The 24,099-nt window shown below is 44.6% G+C and overlaps 2 protein-coding genes across 4 annotated transcripts in view; both read right to left on the bottom strand.

Annotated features, from left to right (window-relative positions):
* The window catches only part of fam184ab (family with sequence similarity 184 member Ab), a 131,290-nt gene extending 108,440 nt beyond the window's left edge, over nucleotides 1–22,850 (bottom strand). For all 3 annotated transcript variants that reach the window (XM_079345686.1, XM_079345688.1, XM_079345687.1), the window contains exon 1: nucleotides 22,618–22,850. In XM_079345686.1, the coding sequence (XP_079201812.1) occupies nucleotides 22,618–22,779 (162 nt within the window). In that variant the 5' untranslated portion in view covers nucleotides 22,780–22,850. The remainder of the gene's footprint in view (nucleotides 1–22,617) is intronic.
* man1a1 (mannosidase, alpha, class 1A, member 1) overlaps nucleotides 1–24,099 on the bottom strand; it is a 234,452-nt gene that overhangs the window by 24,783 nt on the left and 185,570 nt on the right. The window lies entirely within an intron of this gene.

Here is a 24,099-nt window from a genome sequence, read left to right as displayed (position 1 = left end):
TTTCCGTTGGAGGAGCAGGGTTCCTGAACACAATCTGTCGGGAAACACTGATTTGGCAGCTTTAAAAAAAAAAAAAATTCACAACCCACGTATTCCTCTCGTCTCAAAAACATGGCTATAATTATTTTTGCATGTTTCAGCTACTCTTTTCATTTTAAGCCCTCCGGAGAGCGATAATAATGTCATTAGTGTTGACGACAAAAAATGTTCATGATTAAAGCTCCTGTCAGGAGTTTTTGAAGGGTAATACAACAGAGTGAAATGAACACTGATGTCTCTTTATGCAAGAAAACTATCAGGGACAATACTGACGATTTATTTCATTATTTTTAATGGTTAAAAAAAACCCACACTGTAACAGGAGGTGTAAAACAGAACTCACAAGTGACACAGGGGGCGCCAAAATCAACAAAATCAAAAACCTCTCAGGAGCTTTAAGCTTGTTGATAGTTCTTTTGACTCCAACAATCAAAGATTAGACTTCGGGGGTTCAGTCGTCTCAGAATAGTCGTTTCAGAGTAGATCTAACAGAAACATGACTTTGACATCCATCCCATAATATCAACACTGCACCCGGCCGCCTGGTTTCAGCTGTGTGTAACTTTAAGAGCGTGTGGCGGGTCTCTTGAAGCTCTTGACACTCGTTCACACACAGACAGTCAGGCCGTCTTTGTACTGCTTGATACAAAGACTGAAGAGAAGAGAAGGGGAGAGAGAGAGAGAGAGAGAGAGAGAGAGAGAGAGAGAGAGAGAGAGAGAGAGAGAGAGAGAGAGAGAGAGAGAGAGAGAGAGGAGATACTGGACAGGTCCTTTAAATGTTTGCCACACTTGCTTTGATGCTGCTGATTGGCTGAGATGTATCCACTCCACATGCTAACAGTTAGCGAACAACAGACTGTAGATGCTAGCAGAATCCCTCATGTTACTGTGCTGTGTCAGGGACACTGTGAGGGGGAAGCTTAACAGGACATATTCCTTCATGTTGTTGCTTATTGTCTCTTTGTTTCCTCCTGCAGTCAAACACTGCACTCCTCCACAAAACACCTGAGCTTGTTTTAACCATGACAACGCCCAGTCGCCCATGCCTGCCACCGAATGGACTTTTAATCTTACACTCATGATGTCGCCAACATTAAAGACCTCTCAGAATAAAGAGTTTGTGTGGTTGTCTCACAGAGAGGAGATGAACTGAATGTTGTTTGTGATATTTAACGTGAAACAAACTGAAAACGACTCCTCACGTGTGTTCTCATTTGTTCTTTGAAAAAGTTGATTCTGAATTCAAACTTCAAGACCCTTCAAATGTGTGTTTGTATCTTATCACAGGTTGAACAGATCAGACAGATATGGTCGATTAGAGTATAAAAGGGATGGTTTTTTTCCTCTGCAGCTCGGTGTAAAGCCCCCCGCTGTGTAAAGCTGGGTGGTTGGAGCTTTTTCATGCCATTAGAAGTCAGGTAGTGTCCGTGCCCTCCAGCAACTCGCCATGAAGTGTGGACTAAAGTTTCAGCGCCCGCCCGGCGGTAGGACCGAAAGAAAGTTGTGTCTGCGAACGCTGAACTTGTGCAGCAGAAGTTTCCACAGGTAGAGGGACGGGCTATATTTGGAAAGGAGTGGGAGGACTGTAATTACACAGTGCACAGACAGGTGGAGAGGCAGGGAGGGAGGGAGGGCGAGCGTGGCGTTTTAACTCGAAAAGCTCAAAAACATTCCCGCACACGTGTCTGATTGGCAAAGGCTTATCGCACACGTCGCCATGGTAACTAGAAACAGCCGTCTCTATATAAAGGGAGGAGGTTGAAAAAGGTTATGAGAGAGTGAGTGAGGGGAGGATAATGATGGGAAGAAAAAAAAAAAAAACGAATCCAGAGACAGAGATAAGTGGCTAAATGTACTTCTAATTCAAAGGCTGCAATTTTTGCCTGAGCCGGTGACGCACGGACTAAAAGCAGTGATTGAGTTAAGGGAGCGGGGCCGACAGGTTGGCGTTCAGGTGCTGTCTACCACAACTCACTGCAGACAGATGATGATCCAGCTAATGGGAATGATTATGACAATTAAGACTCCCGCTGATTAAAAATAATTGCATGGCGCACTCCTATCCGTCTTGGCTGAGTGTTTGTCGCCCAGAAATTCCCCTTAAAGTTAAAAACAAACAACACGTTTGTGTTCAAGTGTGTTTTCTGATTGATTTCAAACAGCAATAATAAAAGATGTAATCTGCACTTTTCTTAACACTCGGTTTCAGTGTGTGCATGCCTTAAATCAGATCACCCCTCATTATCACCCCTCAGCTGTGCTGCAGCTTTTTCTATAAGCTGTGAGAGCCTCTACAGACTGTGGCAGTCGTGAGTGGTTCAGAGATCGTGTTGGACCCTGGCTGATAAAATGGAATAAAATACATTATGGGCCATTTGAAGTGCAGGATGGAGATTTTCTTCTTCAACCTTCTCCTAGCTTAATTCCTCCATGTTTGATTAGGGCTGGAAACGTGCTTGAAAGAGTGCTTGTCAATATTTTTAACAATGTCCAAGACAGACAGTTAGCATAAAACCAAAACGAGACAACGACAGATCAAATTTCCTGATTTTTCCTTATTTTTTTTCCCATCATGGAAGTCATCCTTTTCTTGTATGCTCCAAGCATCATTCTCCGGAGTTAAATAAAACCAAACAAAAGACTGACGTTCTTCAAGTGGGATGTAAATCAATGTTTGCAGTGACAGGTGATCCTTCCTCCTTCCTCCTTCCTCCTTCCTCCTCCTCCCTCGGGCATCAGTGATGTCACAGAGTATATGTCCATGTTTTATCCGGTCTCTGATAGGCTCCTCGGTGCTCAATGTGTTTTCATGCACACAGTCAACAGATCACACCAGTGGACCACTGACCTACAAACACCAACCAGAACCTGCCACTGTGTCATGAATCTGCACATGAAGATGAATGTTAATGGTTTGGATGGACAGTGAACACTTCAAGCTATTCCAGGAAGGACTGAAAGGCTCCCTGGTAAAGCTCTATTTAGCATGATGTTGATGCTTTACATCGCTGACCCAGTTGTGAACTGTTGTGCTGAAACCATGAACATCATACGCTGGACAAGCTTAACGTATCATACTGCTGATGTACACAGTAAGAAATGCAGAATCACAGCAGTAGCTTCGGTGTTAATCCATGCTAACAATGCAACGCGTACTTTACATCCCACGTTTGGTGACAGGGAGGTGAAAGACGAGCGCTCATTGTCTTTTTCTGCCCGTTTCTGCTGCTGCTGCTCAGAATCAGGTCAGATGAGTCACCAGCAGCACAGGCCCACAGCGCTCTAATCCACTCGCAGCCTGATGTGATAATGTGATCTCATTCAGCTCTCGCTCTCCTCTTGACGGCTCATGTCTCGCAATTTGTCCGTTTTTTTTTCTTCCCCCCCCCCCCCCTCGTCTCTACTGCTGAGGCCATTTGTTTGTGTAACGGTTTGACTGATGCAGCTTTTTCAAAGTTTTCGTCATTATGGCGTTTGAAGCTGTCGGCAGCCAGTTTCTCAAGATGACTCACCTGGAAGATGTGAACGGCAAAACGCTGAAGAAAAGGGTCTTCACGTCAGAGGATTGAGCTTTTTAAAATCATGAACACTGACTGTCTGTTCTAATTATAAAAAGCTCGGTTCTGGTTCAGCTTCAGTTTGGAATCATCTACTTTGATTGTCATTGTCTCCGTGTTCTTAATCCATGCAGTTTTTCCTCTGCATTGGGAATAAATGGGGTTCCTTTCTTAGGAAATATAAGCACTGCTGTCTTCTGTGTAATGTAAGGATTAACTATAAGTGGAGCTCATTAGCTGAATGTCAATCCTCACCGTGAGGATTGGTGTTTTTCTTTGACACAAAGGTACGACTGTTTGAGGAATTATGGGGAGTAAATTGTGGGGCAAAAGAAAAACAAAAAGATGTATTTCAAAGAAAAACAGCAAATTGAAGTGCCTAAAAAAGGTGTTTGTAGAACAAACACACTGCATGAAGTTAGCAGAAGAGATCCTCACACCCGGGCGATAAACAGACAAAAGCATCTACCATCCACGACGGAGACAAACTGATGAAATCAACCTTAAACCCTTGAGACGTTTGCTAAGCGTCTGCGTGTATCTGTCCGTCCTCTGACCGTGTTCAACTTTCTAGATTTGGTCGTACGTCTTCATTTTTGTGCCTCGGTGATTTTGGATCTTAAGATGCCACCGACTGACTGCACTGACCTTCCTGTGACATCCTTTCCTCGTCCGACTTTCTCTCCAGCTCAGCAGCTCTGTGCAGACCGGCGTGACCACTCGTGTTAAGTGGCGGCGCATCAGGTGGAATTACTGCATTTACTAGAGCTTGACACCAGCTCGAGCTGTCAGATCCCAGCGAGAAGCAGCCTTCACAGAAGTCCACACCACAAGAGCCAAAAAAAAAAAGTTATCACACCAAAAACGCAGCTCTTCACCTCCTACCATGAAGAGGACGATTTAAATTCTGGATCAACAAAAGCATCGTCTGTTGTTGGCAAAACACCCGGTGACACTCTCTGTTTATTATTACTCTTTTTCTATGTTCCTCCTTCTGCCTGTGTGTGTGTGTGTGTGTGTGTGTGTGTGTGTGTGTGTGTGTGTGTGTGTGTGTGAGTGTGTGTGTGAGTGTCCAGGTGGTGGCTGGCTTGTCCAATCGACCATCTCTCTCCAGCTGTCTGCCTCCTTGCATGGGCCAAAGCCTGACTGACACAGACCCTGCCCACAGGCTAAACACAGCGCAGCACTTTCAGACCCATTCAGCGTTGCCAACACACAATCACTCTGTCTCTCTCTCTCTCTCTCTCTCCGTCTTCCACACACACTTCGCACAAACACAAAAACAGACACACAATGCTTGGCTGTGGCATCGACAGCTTGATCTAATCTGACCTCAGCTTCAGATGCCTGCTTTTAGAGCTTCGACTGTGTGGATGTGTGTCCACAGCTGCTGAGTGATGAGGCTGCTCCATCACCTGCTTCCCAGTCACTCTCCTGTGAAATAGAGGATGACGGTCCCCTTCACACACACACACACACACACACACACACACACACACTGGATTTTTCTTGCTTACTCATGCCTTGCCATACCTCTTCGTATCCTGTCTTCATCTTTCTCCCCGGGTCTCTCTCTCGGTGACCCTAATGTCTCTCTCTTGTCCTAAAAGTTGTCAGCTCTGTCTGCACGCCGTGTTATCTCAGTCCGCTGCTGGACCAATATATTCCTTGCACACTCTCCGTCTTGCAGGGTTACACCGGGAAAACCGAATGTTTTGCAGGTCTGACACTTCAGTGCAAGTCAGATTTCATCCATCACACATGACCTGCACTGCTCATTAACCAGGTCACGAAATGCATCTCTGTGATCTGGGAACCTGTCTGCAACCACCCACTGATTTCAGCCTGCTGTAATATTATTGGCTTATTCAGCTTGGACTACAAATGAACTACACATGGAAACTAGAACACTTCAAGAGCAGGAACATGTTGAAGTCTTTGAGTGTCTGTGGAAACTTCTGGAGGCGAGCACTAAGCATTATGGGAATTCTTCCTCGTACATCATGAATAAAACATTGGTTATTGACAGCTTCATTACAGAAGCAAAGCCACGTATTGGTCCGATCCTTCCCTGAATACAGATCAGGGCGTCTGAGAGCTGCATTTGTGGTTTTGTTTTTCTAAACTGGACTTTAAGGAACGGCTCACATGATGTGTGGGTTGGAGGTTATTAAAAAGCCCATAAATAAATCTTTAAAAAAATAAAAAAAAGAAGAAGAAGAAGAAGAAAGTTGCTAAATGAACGGGCTCAGGGTGCGTGAGCGTCCTGGACAGCGAGCAGCCAGGGTGTGGCTCCTGTGGGACGTCATTCCCCACTCTCTCTCTCTCTCTCCCCGGGTTTCTGACTCTCTCTCCACTGTCCTATCTCAGAAAATAAAGTAAATCTAAAAATGTAAATCTTCAAAACAAGAAGAAGAAGAATGAAGCGGCTCAGCAGACACCGTGTTGTCTGATTTACCGCCTTTTCCTCGTCCTTTGCCAGCCGCGGGTCAGGCGCTGGAGCATGAAAATCATTTAAGGTGTGATCACTTCCTGTCGAGTCATGCTGTAGATCACCGCTCACAGGCGTAGAGGTCACCCTCTGTAGCTCGGGGGGTTCGCTGACTTACACGTCGTCAATTATAATGGGACTCTGGATGTGCACTAATGGGAGACGATGGTTTCAGGGATGATCACAGAAAAGACTGTTAGCTTCCTGCGCACAGCACACGATGTGATGTATGAATGAGACGGTCATTACTGAGACAGTGTTAAGAATAGCACAGCTCTGGATCCCTCTGGGAAAGAGGCGAGCTTGTTCTCTCTCCTCCTCTCTGTTTTGCTCTCAGTCGCAGCACACTGAATTCCATTAGCAATGGCATGGGTGTCTGTAGCACTTGTAGCCTGCAGCCTCTCGGTTTCCCGTGCGTTGGCGTGTGTGCGCGCGCCCGTGTGATCTCAGCATTTGTTGTATGTTAGACGCAGTAGGAAAGAGTAAACCCTGTTTACACAGAGCATGAAAACGTCCAGCCTGAGACGGGACGGCTCCGCTCCTGATGGCTCCATCAAGGCGGAGACGCGAGCAAAAAAAATCTCACTTGACACCCTGCAGTAGCATTAACGCCAAGACACTGTGCATGTGCGTGTGTGTGCGTGTGCGTGTGCGTGTGCGTGTGTGTGTGTGTGTGTGTGTGTGTGTAAGGGGTGATGAAAGAGGTAACGAGGTAAGAGCTCACCTGCAGAGCTGCCAGACAAACACGTACGAACGTACAGAGAAGAGTTGAGCAGCGCTGCTAACACGAGGCACACGATCATTCTGCTGACGCGCTGATAAAGTGTGAATCCACCGTCGACCGTCCACGTGTCATGTTGACCGAGACGCTAACAGTAGAAACTCCAAGAGACAGGCAGGCTCACGTCACAGGCTGGGCGCAGACTGGTGGCCCCACTTTTAAGTTTGGCTAGTTTAAGATTCAATGTTAGCATGTAGCATGTTAAACACCAGGGACGGCCAACCTACAGTTGATTTAAAGGTTTAGATTTAGAGGTATAGATTGGACAGTGGAGAGAGAGAGAGAGAGAGAGAGAGAGAGAGAGAGACGGCGCACTACAGAGCATCTTACCTGTGATGTAAGTGTACAGAGAGCCATCCCTCTCTCATGCCTCCTCGTAACATCTTGGGTCAATTGTCTTCCCAGCAACATTTCAGCAGGAACAGTGGAATGAAGAAGCTAAACGAAGCTACAGACGTGTGATGCACAACGTTTGTTTTTGGATCTGACGTTATTGAACAGCGATGACTGGTGAATCCCAGAAGCTCTATGAAGGTGTTTATCTTTCATTTCCCGGGATCACATTCTCATTACAAGCCAAAAATACTGCTGAGATTCTTTTTTTTTTTTTTTTTGTACAGAAGTTGCACACATTCTTAAAAACTCAGTTTGACTTCATGAAGTCAGGAAGTTAGTCCTCTATGCTCGTCATGCTTTCTTTTACAGTTTAAAATGATAGAAATAAAAGAGTTGGGATTCAAAAATGATCCTTTACGACATGATCTCTTCATGTTAAACCGGTGAAGTGTAACATACTGAATATTCGCTACAATCATCTGAAAATACTCAGTGAACCCTGAAATAAAGACGTCAACAAACCTCTGAATTTCTCTAACCTATAACCACAACAACCGTTCTATCACCTCATTTCTACTATTTATGTAAAGTAACAACAGTAGGTTACACTTTAGAGCATGAAGAAGCAAAAAGACGACAGAAATAACAGTCGATTATGAAAGTCAATGTCATCGAGTGAGTCAACAGCACACATACGAGCAGTTGGCTCCCGGCGTCTTTATCGTCCCAGTTTGTGACGCTGCGTTCTGCTCAGCCTTTTGTAACTCCAGTCACATTTCGTGAGGATGTCAGGACTCGTTCGGTCCTCCTTCACGTCCTCTGCACGATCACAATGAAACATCGTTCTTCAAGTTTTACAATGCAAAGGCACGGTGAGGAAGACGCTCTTTAGTGGGACTTTACAATAATAAAAAGGATGGCACAGCTGGCTGATCGGGCTGAAGAAGAATCGTCTGTCTTGTCCAGTGAATTCAAGTTGTGAAGCAGCAGCATTTGCAGGTTTTGGGTCGTCAGCTCCTCGTATCAACAGGATCATTTCATTTAGACAAGCAGGGTGAATCTACAGCTCGGTGCTTTCTGAAGCTGGGAGGCTCGTCTTTGTTTCATGACTGATAAAACACACGGATTTGAACATGAAACCTCAACTTGGGGCTGAAAAGTTATTGATGTATTCTCAAAGACTACGCTTTGGACAATGAGGATTTACTTTACTGTACATTTAGCCAAACTGTCAGAAATGCTGCACCGTACATTATAAAGACAAACAAACAGGTACAACTATGAATTAAAGGTATATTTAACTTAGTGTAAGACCAAGGAGCAAGCCCGGCATTTGTGGAGAATGAGCCTTATTGATTGGACATAAAGCACCTCTCAGAGAGCTGATTGGTTTAAAAGCAGGAGTGCTGAGTCATGGGGTTGTCAAACAGTCGGCCACTCAGGGTAAAGACAGGTCAGTAAGGGCAGAGTATAAATAGATCTTTCAAAATGCTCTGCAATACTTCAAAGAGTTAAAAAAAAAAATCCTTTTGAAGAATTTGTCAATTTATGTTCTCAAAGATTACGGCTCCAATCGTTGCTGTAATCTTTCAAATGGAGTGAAGTCAGGTTCAGGGATTTCCCATAGTACCACACTATTGATTCACCTAAATGAATATGGAAAGTGTATATGTATAATTTGGCCCAAACGGCTGTGTACACACACTGACTGGTATAAACCCTTGTTCGTTATTGTGAGATAAAGTAGGACGAGCCCATTCGTTTTCTCTCCCTCACTTTCTTGCTCGCGTCCTAAACTCCTCCTCCTCTTGATTTAAACACTTTGCTCATTTCACAGAAACACTTCACGAAACACGTCTCCAGTTATTACCCCGTTTTGCCTATTTATATTCATCCTTTGCTTTGTCCTGTGACGGCCTGCTGTCAAAAAATTGGCCAAATATCCCCCGAGGAATCGGCTTCATCCTATCTTAATGGGGAGGCAGACTGAGGGCCTGGTGAAGTCATAGCGAGCCCTGCTGTTGTTTGGATGTCCTTTAGCTGGAGGGAAGGACAGACAGATAAACAGTGACACGGAGAGAGGACATGAGGGAGAAAGAAGTAAACAGTCCTGCCAATTATAGAAGGAGCCAAGACGGGCAGGGTCTTTGGTGAAAAGAAAAGGATGGAGTTAAAAACTGAGCGGAGAGTTATCGTCCTCATCAGCCCATCTGTCAACTTTATCATCTTAATAATAATTTTTTAAGAATACGATTGTTGATTGTTAAAATGAATCAAACAGGATTCTTGAAATGGATCTCATAAAAAGTGCTTTATATGCAGACGACTCCTTTTTATTTTCGGCTGGCTCAGAACGAGTACGTTTGCTTGTGGCAGAGATGAATGGTTATTGGTCTCGATGTGTCCGAGGCTACCTGCTAACTAAAGAGAGGAGAGGCCTGAATTTCCCTCGGGATCAATAAAGTATCTATCTATCCATCTATCTATCTATCTATCTATCTATCTATCTATCTATCTATCTATCTATCTATCTATCTATCTATCTATCCATCTATCCATCTATCTATCTATCTATCTATCTATCTATCTATCTATCTTCATACTAGGGTTGTCACAACACTCCTATTTTAAACTGCAACAAAACATTAGTAATAATCAAACAACATCATTATCTGTTTCGATGCATCAAAAGTAAAAGTTCAGGCTCCTAATGTTGTGGAATTTCTTGTTTTCTCATGACCAAAGATTTCATGAAAAACCTCTTCAGTAAAATCATTTGTTTTGTCTGTATGCAGCAACAGATGGACTCGAGAAACATTCGCTTCTCCGTCCGTTTAAATGGACTGCCAACGCTCCGTACGCTCTGTTTAGGTTGGAAACTAAAGGCTCACCAGTCCCCAGTCCAGGCTTGGACCAGGTCTGGTAGCTGGACAGTTCAGCTCATGGGCTCTCGCTGTAGGCAGTCTAACATGGGAAGAGTGGACTAGTGTGTGATGTAATAAGAGTGCAGTGTAACACTGAACTGAATATGTCCAGCTTCTTCTTCTTTGTCTTTTCATGACTATAGATTTGATTGTTTTCAAGAGTGATGAGATGTCTGTGATGTCTGCAGCACTTAGTCGAGCTCTCACCTGTCTCCACAACAATTCAGTATTACAGGACAGCTCGATACTGCTGCTGCTCTTTTCTCTATTTTCATATAACGTCTCTTCAAGTGAGTCATAAGAAAATGTCATAATCATGTGGGGGGGGGGGGGGGGGCAAATAGTGTGAACTCTAAATTTCAGGGATAATTTGTTGCTGCTCCTTTTGGCCTCTGCTCATCACTGCAGCTGATGTTAGTGTTCCTGCTCTGTCGGCGGGTCTGCAGGTGAATCTCATTTTGAATTGTGTGTAATCATCCTTTGACTGACGTCAGACCAGTTCACTGTCCCATTAGTCAAAGGTGCTCAACCTTTTTGGAGATGAATACATTCAGAGTTTTGCAGAAGTTGCCTGTGAATGCTGTCCAATGATTTCACCACGTTGTTTTAGCAGTTTAACCTCTTTAACCCACCGACAGCCCAGCCGTCATGCAACGCAGCCCGTGCACAGAGGCTTTAGCCCTCGTTGCAGCGGTTGTGAGTTTGATTCCACCTCGGCCCTTTGCTGCATGACGTCCTCTACTCTCTCCTTCCCAACACTTCCTGTCTCTCTCCAGCTGAGCTTTAAAGGCAAAAAGACCCAAAGAACTACTCCAGAATACAGCTTTAAACCTCGTACTGTGATCATCTTGGAAACACGTCTCCATAACAAACATTTGTTAAGAGCTTACAGAAGTGAGAGAATAAACCCTGCTGTGTAAAATGTAATAAGTGCTTCACCTTACTCAGCAAACACATAATGTGGAAGCCACTGCCTGAAGCCACAGTCCTTCCTCCGGGGAGACTTTTAAAAACCCATCTGAATGTTGCTAATGGTAAAAGGAGGGTTAACTGCCAGTGCGGGGCGGGCTTTTAATGTCTCTCCCATCAGGAGGGAGAAGGAGAACCTGGTGAGTAAAGACAGGTCCCTCGTGCTCGTGTACTCGGGCTGCTGCCAAAGAAAGAAGAGAAAGTGGAAGCTGACTTTAGCCTCTAAAATCCTGACGCTTACTCGCTGCTGACAACGTCTGCCAAAGAAGCTCGTCTTCCCGGTTCGACGTGTGGGCTGCTGTCAGCTGGGAGGTCTTCACTTCAGAACGCTTCCTTAAGGCTCTTTTCAGACATTTACCCAACAAAAGGTTTGAATTATTCATCGACATTAGTCGATTTGGATCCAAAACGATCTTCATGATGAAGACCACACTTCAGTATTTTTGATCTTAAGACCGTATAATAAGGCGGTTTGTTGGCTGGAAGAAGCAACAACAGAGGGACGCACAATATCTTGGTTTGATGTCGAATTTAAATGAGTGAAGAATAAAAGGAATCAGGAACGCCAATGTTTAGATTTTCATCCATTTTTCAATCAAATATCCACCAACTTCTGAATTTAACCAGCAACTTTTGGATTTGTTCCACATTTACAGACTGCCTTGAACACATCTTGATTTGATATATTTTATCATGCAACGGTTAAGCCAGACCCCTGCCTTACATCATATGGTGTTTGACAGGTGGTTTGAAGTTACATTTAGTATATTAAGCAGTCGGTGGTGGTCATACATTTAAAAAGAAGAATAATTACAGATAAACCCACTTCGTATGTTTACAATCAATGACCAAAAAAAGAAAAGGCCGAAGCCGATAAAGCTCCTTTCTAACCCAGAACATCGGCATTACAACAGAGTACATCTAACACTTTTAGCTGCAGGGCTCTGTGACAGGATGAAAAAAATATAAAAAATGAAATGTTTGTTTGTTTTCAGATAAGTCCCAAAAAGTTAGACAGATGAGAGCATGATGAACAAGTGTCACGTTGCAGGAGCAAAACCAGCAGCAAGCAGAGCCAATGGATCTCCTCAAGTGTCCACTTATGGCCGACATCAAACCAACAGCATCCAGACCGATTGGACGTAGTTTACCTGCAGGAGCTGTGCTCACGCTGGATCAGAAACAGGGCGCTACAATAAGTGCACGAGATGCGTTTCCCTTCAGTTTAAACAAACTTAGACTCGTCGCTTCAGCCTGATGTCCGTTGTGTGTCCCAAATTATTCTAACCCCCGGGGGTCGGCTGCATGGTTTTGCTGTTTTTGCTCAAAAACAGGAGGCTCCAATATTCCTGTTTCTGTTTCTCCCCCACATGTAAAGACGTCGACCTGCCACATCATCAACATACACAACAACCCCGCACACGTGCCGCTGCCCACAAGCTGCTTCGTTTCAACACGGCCACCCGAAGGACGGTTACATCACCTCGCAGTTAAAGAGTCTGATGTGTAGAGGGAAATGAACCGTCCTGTTCTCAGTGCTTTCATCTTCTTCTGTCCTCATACTTTTCTTTTTGTTGTTGCTTTAGTAGAACAAGCTGAAAGCGAAGTGTGCTGGACTGCTACCAACAAAGAAGTGCAGAGAGAGAAGAGACAGGAGTAATACAGCTGAGCTGAAGCTCCATGTTGTCAGATCTCATATGAAGCTGCTCCTTCACATTTCTGCCTAATGACCAAGTGGGATTTGACAGTGCAGGTGTTTGAGACAATGCTATTGTGGGCAACCGTGTACTGGAGTCTGTTAGCCTTTCCTGGGAATGAAAATGATGTTTGAAGAAAGTGTCTGTTTTCATGTACACGCTCTCTGTGTAGAAACCCCCACATGTGCCTATACTCTGATCTGATTGGTTGGCCGATCTGCTTTGTTTTTGGTTTGGTTTGCTTTTACCTTATTAGGAAGGCTGCAGTCAGTCCGACGGGAGGGGCTTGTGCTTGCTTACAACGAGCCAATGGGCTTGGATCGGTGACGTCTCTCAACCGGAAGGTCGAGGGTTCGATCCCCAGCTCCTGCGAGCAACCTGTCCGATGTGTCCTTGGGCAAGACACTTAACCCTGAATTGCTCCCCCTGCTCTGTCAGGGTGCATGCAGTTCGCTGATCATGTGGTCGAACGCTTGGTGCGCTAATTGCCCCTCGGGGATAAAAATTTTTTTTTTTTTTTTTTTTTAAAGTCTTTGTCTTGTGATGTCACTCCACACATTAGCTAAAGACCGAGCGTTACATGCTAACAGGAGGAGGTGGGAGAAGCCGTGTTTTCTGCAGACTTTGAATTTTTACAAATAGATGTTCCTAAACATGCACAGGAGAACACTGAAGAGCATCTAAAAGCAGGAACATGTGGGACCTTTAAGTCAGAGACTTGTCCACTCTTGACCCTGCGAGTGGGGAGACTTTTAGGCCGAGCAGCTTTGGTCTCGTTTCCTGTGATACAAAACATCTTTGAATGTCAAACACTTGGATGCTCGGTGGGTTTTTATTGAGCCCCTCTCAGCCTGTCTCGTCTGATTCCACCACACAATGTTGGAACGAGTTCTCCGGTCAGACATCTCTGAGCAGTCACCATAAACACAAACTGTCTGTTTACAGACAAATCTCCATCATATTGAAGGTGGGAGGAAATCCCTGGATCTTTGGAGACTGTCCTCAAAGACGGAGAAAAAAAAAATGTGTTGGACAAACCAAACGTTTGTGCCAGCCAGCAATGCATTGGCGCTGCTCTCTGTCTCAATTGTTGCTACGACACCATTGGCTGCTGCAAATCAGCCAACTAAAATCAGGCCGAGGCGGCGTGTAGTAGAAAGGGAGCTTCTGGCTGACCGAGGAGACATTCAAGGTCACACATTAAGAATGACTCATCAAATTATCCTCCAAACACACCTCGCTTAATCTACGAGCCGCTTTGCTTGTGTGTGTGTGTGTGTGTGTGTGTGTGTGTGTGTGTGTGTGTGTGTGTCTGGAAGTAAGAGGCACGTCAGGAGTGTTTTATTTGTAGTGGATCGTGCTTGAGGCCAATATGCCCCTCTCTCTCACCCTATATCTTTCTCTCTGTCTGTGACCGTGTGTGTGTGTGTGTGTGTGTGTGTTAGAGCGTGTGTCTGTGAGCGTGTGTGTGTGTGTGTGTGTGTGTGTGTGTGTGTGTGTGTGTGTGTGTGTGAAAGTGTGTGGGCGTATCTTAATGAAATCTGACAGAGAATTGTGACAATCAGTGAAGAAGCATCCTGCAGAGGTTAATAAGCTGCACTCCCCGCAGCAGCAGCAGCAGCAGCAGGCCAGCATAAACACACACACACACACACTCGTCTAACACACACACACGCACAGAATCCGCCCTTGTGTTTCCATTCTCCTAAAATTACATTTAGAGATCACAAAGCTGAAATTCATGGCCGCAGAGTTTCCACTTTGTCGCCTCCAGAAAAGACTCTGGAGAGCAAAGCGGTGACATCACACCTCCCTGCTTCTCCTGGTTTTCCTCCATGAAAAGAAACGGCTCATAATGAAATGTCACTCAGCCTGTTCTGTCGTCACACACACACACTAAGACTCTCTCCATGAAGTGTGTGGAGGTGCATAACGTGCTAGCTTTAGCTGCTCAGACACACAGCCTGTCTTCACTTCCTCTGACCACAGCAGAGAGCGGGGATGCTCATGTTCATCTTTGTACTCGATTACTCGAATTACCGAACGCCTGTTTTCCAACTGTGCACGTGCTCAAACTCATGTTTCTACGGGATGCAATTTTAACGCCACAAATCTGGCACTGAACGCTCACGTCATCGCAGCTGTCATCGCACACACGTCTGTATTTGTTGTGCTTTTTTATCTGTAATGTGTTCCTCCAGAGTTGCCGTAGATGCCTGTTGTTTTTGCTGACATCAGGCGCATGTGTGTGTGTGTGTGTGTGTGTGTGTGTGTGTGTGTGTGTGTGTGTGTGTGTGTGTGTTAAAACTGAAGCCGTGTGCCGAAGAAGTCATACGTTCATTTGGCGAAAAATCAAAACACGCCACGTGACGTGAAACGCTGTGTGAAGGAAATGTTCCTCCAATAACGGGCTCAAGGACATTGATGTATAAATGGGATTCTGTAAACTTTGTACTTTGATAGAACGATTTGGATTATTTATTGATTATTTGTTCTTGATTGATTATGAATCTTCAACATTTATTATTTGAAGGCAGGATTCTTTCTGGCCTGTGACATGCTGCTGGGGTGAAGTCGATCCAGCCCTGATCCGCCATCAGAGCTCTTATCAGAGGCGTAACGGGGGGGACAGAAGACATGTGTCGCATCTGAGAGAGCTGTGTGTGTGTGTGTGTGTGTGTGTGTACGTGAAGCTCCCGCTGTGCGTTTTGAATCACTTAAAATAATCTCATCAAGGCTTTTATAGGTGTGCAGCTCGTACAGCTTCAGAGATACTGTCGATGTGAGAGAGAGAGAGAGAGAGAGAGAGCGAGAGAGAGACAGAGACAGAGACAGACAGAGACAGACAGAGAGAGAGAGAGAGAGAGAGAGAGGGAGAGATGACATCAGCGATGTGACCCGGAGTCAAACCTGCATCCTCTCTACGAGGAGACCAGGAGGACCGGAGACCACCAACTGAGCGTAAGCAGCGCTGCCTCTGCTTCTCGCCCAAATAGCAGCAGAGAGTTGTAACAGCACAGGGAGAGGTGACTGCTCCAGTCCCACAGAAGGGTAATAATAGTAACAGCAGTGAAACGTGGAGTAGTGGGAGTGTTTTTGCAGCCTGCCAAGAATACTCTTCTGCACAGAGCAAAAAAAAAAAAAAAAAAAAGATATTTAGAGAAAATGCTTTTTTTCATTTTTTTTTTGGACATTCAAATATAGAAGTTGTTCATGTGGAGCAGAAGCATCGGCACAGAAAGCTGCAGATCGGGTTTGGAATGAGCAGTATCGACCTTTAAAATCCCCGCCGTATCAGCCCTGCTTTATTCCCATGTCTGGAGTCATGTCGCTCTGACCATCTGCTCTCTGAGCGAGCCCGAGCGCCACACATCACTGCACCACCACCCCTGGATTAGGCCCCACACACACGCACACGCACACACACACACACACTTTGGTCTTAATGTGTCTGCCAAGCGATGACAGTGTGTTTGTGAGTTTCCAGCTGTATAATGTATATAGTATGTATAAGTATAAGTATAAGTAGTATAACCAGCAGTTTCTGCTGATTAAAAAAAAACAGTTTTATGAAAATAAGTTCTTTACAAAATGCTTCGACTGTGATCTGTTTTATTATCTGTAAACATTTGTCTCATTAAATCATCTCTTTTTTTTCTTCACAGAAATAGAAATATTTATAATGTGAGAACGACGTCAAATGAGCCAGCTGCTCGGCCTTATAGGTTGGAAGGCGGCGTCAGTGTTCATTTCCATCTGTTCTGTGTGTTTGGAAGGAACAGAGAGAGAGAGAGAGAGAGAGAGAGAGAGAGAGAGAGAGAGAGAGAGAGAGAATATAGATAACGGGCGAGCGAAGAACAACACACTGCTTCATTCAGCTCGATGATGAAGAGGAAGGCCTCTCTGTGTTTCTCATGTGGGATTAGTGTTGCAGTGCGTCTGCAGGGACTCATTGATTCGTCATCAAAGATTGCATTTAATCACTAATCATTTCCAAAGCCATAAATCAGGTGGCGTCGCCTTGTGAGAGACGAGAAGGTCAACGATCTGATCCGTCGGCTTTAACGTGAATCTTTACAGGATTGTTTTTGTGATGAAGAGAAATATCAGTGGATGTCATTTAAGCTGGAGGAAACATCCATCAGCTCTTTTCTCTGTGCGATGACGTTAATCAGCAATCAACTAACCCGAGTGATACCACTGACATCATCACTCCGCCTGTTTCACACAACAACACAGAGCGCGGAGTCGCAGCAGGGCCTTTCATACTTTGATACATCTCCATACTTGATTTGAAGCAATCGTGTGTGTGTGTCATATTTGACCATCTGTACAAACACAGGTCTGCAGCGTGATGTCATCAGGAGGTGACAGGAGCGGGACTCGGTGAGAGCAGGAGAGTTTGTGATGTTTGAGCTCAGAGAGGAGCTTCTCTGTTCTGTGGAGCTGCAGAACCACAACAAATGACCTGCAAGCACTGTAGACACACACACACACACACACACACACACACACACTCATTGTGTACTACAGTATTTTACTATCTCTGCCTCTTTCAATCCCTTCGTCCAGAAATACACAGAGAGCTCACAGGTCTATTTCTGATTCACTTTGACACTAAAGTCAGTCAGGCATGGCTGATGACACAAAGACACACACACACACACACACACACACACACACACACACACACACACACACACACACACACACACACACACACACACACACACACACACACACACACACACACACACACACACACACACACACACACACACACACACACACACACACACACACACACACACACACACACACACACACACACACACACACGGCAATGTATTTGTTATGAGGCATTCTCCTGACGATGCAAAATGACACGCTGCCCTCTCTGTTTCCCTGTGACAACAAGCAGAGCCTTCAGTCCACATCCACAAACAAAATGAGGCTTATCCCTTTAAAAAATCCTCCGCTCAATTCTAACACACACCACTGCCCTGAATTATAATTTATATAAAACTTGTTGCCATAGCAGCGAAAATCCCCTACAGTCCCTCCTTTTTGACGGAGGCCCTACAATATGGGCAGAAAAGCATCAGAGAGTGGAACTCCAAAAAAAAAAAAAACTGATGAGAGTGAAATCCGTGCAGAGCTTGAACTACACAAAGGGCCAGAAAGCAGCTTTGTGGGATTAAAAATTACTGCATGAAGCTTTAAATGACAGAGGCAGCAAAACGACACATGCATCCTGCAATTCAAAGTCATGGGAGAACGGCAATCGATGACTGACTGAGTGACTGTGCGTGAAGTGCATGGAGCCCGAGTTCTGCCGTTAAACAGGCGTGCGATGCACCGAAGTGACAACGCCGCCGCACGCTCACACATCGTAAGAAAGTAAAATATACAATGACGAAAAGAGAGAGAGTCAAAAAGTCCCCAGAAATCAGATGATAATAATCCTGGTTTGAAAAGAAGAAGAAGGAGAAGCGGAGAGCTTGATTAATAATGAGATGCAAACAGGCTGAGCGAGAACACTAAAAGACACTCGGCTTTAAAATAGGCCAGTCAAAGTCTGAGCTAAAACATTCAGATTGCCTCAATCACTCTTGAGTCATCGTCAGACACGGCAAGCTGGAGGAAGCCGGGACAGCACTCAGTCAGTAATGTGTCAGAGGGGCTGCTCGGAGAAGGTTTCAAGGTTTTGGCCTTTTGTTCCTGAGCGCCGCTCTGACTCGGCAGCAGAGATCAGCGGTCAGCGCGAGGAGCGAGCAGATGGCCGGCATGCTATCGGCCTGGATCTCACCCCCTGTCTCCTGCTTGTCGTGGCCTAGTGCGACACGGCACGAGAGACGCCAGGCTCAGATGTGACGCCTGTGGGAACGTGTTGGTCATGTGACTTGACATGGAAATATCACTCAGTGTCACTATTGTTTTCTGCTGGTGTAGAAACGCCGGAGCTTAACAGCTTTTCCTGAGATTTGATCTTCTGATGCCATCCGCAGGGAACTAACCGTCGGAAACATCCGCCGTGTCAGCATTCATAAGGATTTTAAATAAAGATGATTAATTTGGGACTTTTCATAAAAAAAAAATATATATATATCAATGTATTTTTTCCACTTGAAACTCTTCCTTCATTGGAGCGAGGCACCATGAGGCATTCAGAACGGTGAATTTACCTCCTAATCTTCGACGTTCTCATCCAATAGCAAACCCCCCCCTTTTCACAGCTCCATTCAAGGCTCCTTAAGCCGGCGCCAAACTGAGTAATGACACGCAGAGACGCTTCACAGCTTTAAAACAGTGCATGATGAAGCGCCCGATGTTTGCTTTCAAATTGTACAACGTCGGACAAGTAATCCTCAGCAGAGGTTTACAAAAGCATTAGTGTCCAGATTATTGGACACTGATGATACTGTATGGCTGCTCTGTCCTTCAGAGAGACGAAGAAGAAAACAACCATGTATTTACCATGTGGCGTTAGCACAGCTGCTAAATGCTTTTCATAAAGTCTCTAGACCTTGTTGTTTGGAGTCGTTTCTACGGAAGCCCAAAGTTGACAATCATCTGTACGTTTCATTTACTCCGGTCACAGTGAGGTTGTCTTCTCACGTCCTCTCTGTCCCATGGTAACAAGGACCCGGACTTACTGCTGTCATTATCTCAGGTTAACGCAGGACAACACAACCATAGTTCCCATTAAAGCTGATTTATTATCTGGAGGGATGAGACTTGTTTTTTGTACGGAGGCCCTGGAGGGACAAGCATGCTCACATTACGTTTGTCTGTTTGCTCGCCGTAATCAAATCAATCAAATCAAATGATCATTCTACTAAGTGTAATCTCGATTATCTATATCTGTGTTGAATGAATGAGGAGGACATTATCAAACAGACCTGTGGATCCTCTTAGATTTATAATAACATCACAGACAATAGCTCAGACATGCTTCATGACCAGAACCTTGCAGTCACTGGCATGCTGGACCAGGACTCTGCAGTCTCTGGCATGCCGGACCAGGACTCTGCAGTCACTGGCATGCCGGACCAGGACTCTGCAGTCACTGGCATGCTGGACCAGGACTCTGCAGTCTCTTACATGCTGGACCAGGACTCTGCAGTCACTGGCATGCTGGACCAGGACTCTGCAGTCTCTGGCATGCCGGACCAGGACTCTGCAGTCTCTGGCATGCCGGACCAGGACTCTGCAGTCTCTGGCATGCTGGACCAGGACTCTGCAGTCTCTTACATGCTGGACCAGGACTCTGCAGTCACTGACATGCCGGACCAGGACTCTGCAGTCTCTTACATGCTGGACCAGGACTCTGCAGTCTCTTACATGCTGGACCAGGACTCTGCAGTCACTGGCCCAAGAATTCTTCTTCACAGTGTTCCTTATATTCTGCTAGAAAGCTCTGCCCACAAATACTTGACTCTGTATAAGGCATAAAGAAGTCATCTCCTGGACTCAAGTGTCCAACATCTATGTTCAGCTAAACCTCTCATCACACTGCCAGTTGGCGCTGGATGATATATAACTCTGCTGCTGTAATGAGATGTCACACATATGTATCACAGCTTCACAAACCTAAAAGAATTACTCTTAGATGGTTGACACAATCAAAAGATATAACCACAAATTTATCAAGATGAATGAATCCATGAACATACGTACTATCACTGAGTTTGTTTTGTACTGTTTTAACTCTGTGGATACCAAATGAGAGATTTGAGATCTTAAAAAAAAAAGGAAAGTAAATCAGACGTATGGATGTCCACTCGGGGAATCTGAAGTTTTATATCCTCACACCGTACAAAAATACACAGAGCTAGGGTAGCTTAAATGTAAAGCAGATAAGCACATCATCCCTTCTGTTGCCATCTTCTTGTTTTGGGAGAGAAGAGTAACCGTTCTCAGAGAACTGGATGGATGTGTGCTGCTGTCACGTCACCTAACTGAGAGGCTGCAATAGACTGGTCAACAACAAGAGCTGAAACTAGAGACAGAGAAACTCATCACAAACATGTTTACTAAGGTAATAAACGGAGGTAGAAATACGTTAAATTCTCATAGAGTCCTATACAACAAGCCTTCTGAGTGCACTTCCATACTGCTTCACATTTTAAACCTACAGGCTTTGATAAAGTTAAGTTCTCCTGGAGTTTAAATAATAATAAAAACAAGTACAGTTTTATTTTTTTCATATCTGGATTTTATGATCAGGAGAATAAGCTAACAAGGTGAAAACACTTTTTTATTTTCCTCTCAATGTGACTCGAAAGAGCCAATACTGCTCAAAGGCTTGGCACACAGAGAGCAGCACAAGGCCGCAGAATGATGATTTTTTATTTTTATTTTTTTTCAGCCTCCACTTCCTCATCGCAAACAGAAGTACTGAGAGCATCTATCTTATGTTAGTGTTAGTGAATCCTTGGAGGATGTCAGTGATATTTTAGTCAAACATTCAGAGGCAATGAGAAGGCGACTCCACAAAGACCACCTGGAAACACATCTGAGGCACCGACAGTCCTTAAGCTGGGTGTTAATAACACGCTGCAGCCGTAAACATACTCCAACCCTGCAGGTGAACGTTGTGCAGAGCTGGCTTCTTTGTGTTAGAAGTCTGAACCCTGTTATTTGGCCAAGAGAGAGAGATGAAAGAAGTCCTTGAAAGCCCAAAGGTGTTGAAGCACAACCTCCCTAGTCAGCTCGGCCAAAGCAAAACCTGCATCACTCCTGACAATCAGCCCATAAATACAATATATTCTGCATTTACCGGAAATGTATGCAGCTGTAGATCAGGATGTTAAAGTGCACAGATAAATATGCAAGTGCAATGTACATCAAAAGGCATGACAATTCATATTCAACACACACACACACACTCACTCGTGAAACAATATGAGGATTGCGGGGCATATGATGAAATGATTTAAAAAAGCAAACGAGGAAGGAGTAAAGGGAATTGTACAGCAGGGTGTACAAATAGGCAAGCCTGTATTTTATTTTCAATCTGAGTCTCACTTCTAAGTGATTCTTGTTGTCTTGAGGGAGCAAAGTTTGGAAGGGTGGGGGGTGGGGGGGGTGCCTTATTTAGCTGCATAATTATTTATAAAGGCCCCCAGAACAACATTAATTCTGGCAAGTAAAACAAAATGCCAGCACAGGCAGCCTTGCAAAATGTGAATCATGACTGGTGTGATTGTCGTCGTCGTTAATGACCCTCTATTGATGGATGCAGCATCCGAACAGAGCGGGTTCAGCCCTGCAGGCAGCTCGTGCGCGTGTCGTTGTGTCGAGCAGGAGCGTCGACCAAACCTCTCTGGAGCATTGCACAGTTTAAGGCTTCTTCGCCTTTTTAACTTTAATGCACGCTGTTACTGCAAGTCCTGAGACATGTTTGCATCCAGACAGGAGCTGTGTCTAATTCGGCATTCAATACAAAAAGCAAGCAGCACGGATTTCCAATTAAAATGATCACTTTAATCATTTGCTCGGCTTTAATCCCCTGTTTCCCTCCATCAAACACGGAGCTGGAGGGCAGAGGGGGAAATGGATTATTTTCATCAACACTGTTCGTGCTTTTTTAATTATGTGAGTGCCGAAAGTACTTTAAGATTATTGTGCTTCGGATGCAAACCAACAACTTGTCACAGACTTCGTGAATGATCACAAATACGAGCTAAATAACTAAATTAGACGCATTCCTAACGGAGTTTGGTGCACGCTCCGTATCTCCAGATCAGGGGGGCTACAGAGTGTCTAACCCTGAGGTTAATACACAGCTCAGGTGAGTGCGAAGAGAAGGCCTTCTTACCTTCGTCAGCTGGGCTATTTTCTTGCTCATCTTCAGGTGCAGGTCTTGGGTATATTCCATGGCGATGCCGGATTGGAAAGACATGCTGGTTCCCGAGGATGTTGTAAATTTCCCCTGACCGGCAGGGCAGTAATACTGCTGCCAACCCGACCCAGTCGCCATCTTCACTATGATGCTTCAGATGCTTTATGGATATTCACGGCAGTTATTGATTTTAAAAAAAACTGCTGCTGAGACGGTGTCGGGGATTTTATATTTTTTTTTAACGGAAAACGGTCAAAAAAATTGACGATTGTTTAGCCCCCAAAAAATGTCAAAATGTTGCTTCATTTTTTTTGCTTGAGTTCAGTAGCATACGAGCGCACCAAAAACAGAGCAAATTTTCATTTTTTTTTTTTTTTAAGCCCCAGAAACATACGTTACTACCATCTTGTTCGTGGCTGCAGTGAGAGGTCCGAGGTGCGCGTGCTGTCTGCTGTCACCTGGCTTGCGGAGATGAGGCGCTTCCTTTACGGGCAGCTCGGCTGACTGACTCCCCCCCTCCTCCCGGTCGGTCACCTTGATCCCGAAATTTCTCAACGGGAGCCTTTAAGGGTGATTCGTCCTCTCTGCATTCCGGCTACATTCACGGTGAGTGTGTAGAGATATAAGGTATGTGTGTATGTGAGTGTGTGTCTGTGTGACAGACTCGGCGGTTGGTTGCCGCTCCTCTGTTGCCATGGATCACCTCAACAGTTTATGCTGCATTCACGAAGGATGGGAGCAGCGCTGCGTTCAAGTGCAATGGGAAAAAACTGTTCGGAAGCGTTGTGAAGAGCCAAGATCACGTGAAAGCGAGACGTAACATTCCTGTGGTGTGTGTTGTTGTTTTTGCAACACCATATTTATGTTTAGATTTAAATCGAGGACTAATAGGCATAGCTTATCTGTATGTTTTTTGTTGTTGTTGCGTGGGCTAGCGTACACAAGATTTCTATCGGTTTAAAAAAAAAAAAAAAAAGTCTTCATGGTGAGAGACGACCGCACACATACAGTATAGGCTACGAAAGAGTCAATCAGTGCAGCTAAATCAGCTCAATTATCTGAAACCATTCTCAGTAATTGGCATCTATTAGCCTCATCGTCTCATCACATGGACCATTCATCATTAACCATGTTTCTATGACATTACAAAAACCATTATAAGAAACATAGGCTATTAAGTGTAGAGTTTATGATTTTTTTTTTGTATTATCCAGAAATGAATGAGAGTTGTTTATTTTATTTTATTTTTATTTTCAGTTTAAGGCCAATTTAACAGGGAAATCTTTTTTTTTCTTTTAGCTACCTACTTTTTATTTCAAAGTTTGCTTGAGCTAAAATTCTGTTTTTTTTCTCAGGCATGAAGAAAATAATGTTGCTTAAAGCTTAGATTAATAACACTCAGTATGCTCCGCTTGCACTTCGTCATGTGTGTCAATCATGATCATTAAAAAATCCATA

The sequence above is a fragment of the Symphodus melops genome (assembly GCF_947650265.1).
Source record: "Symphodus melops genome assembly, chromosome: 1".
Classification (NCBI taxonomy): Eukaryota; Metazoa; Chordata; class Actinopteri; order Labriformes; family Labridae; genus Symphodus; species Symphodus melops.
This window is presented reverse-complemented; position numbering and strand designations above follow the sequence as displayed.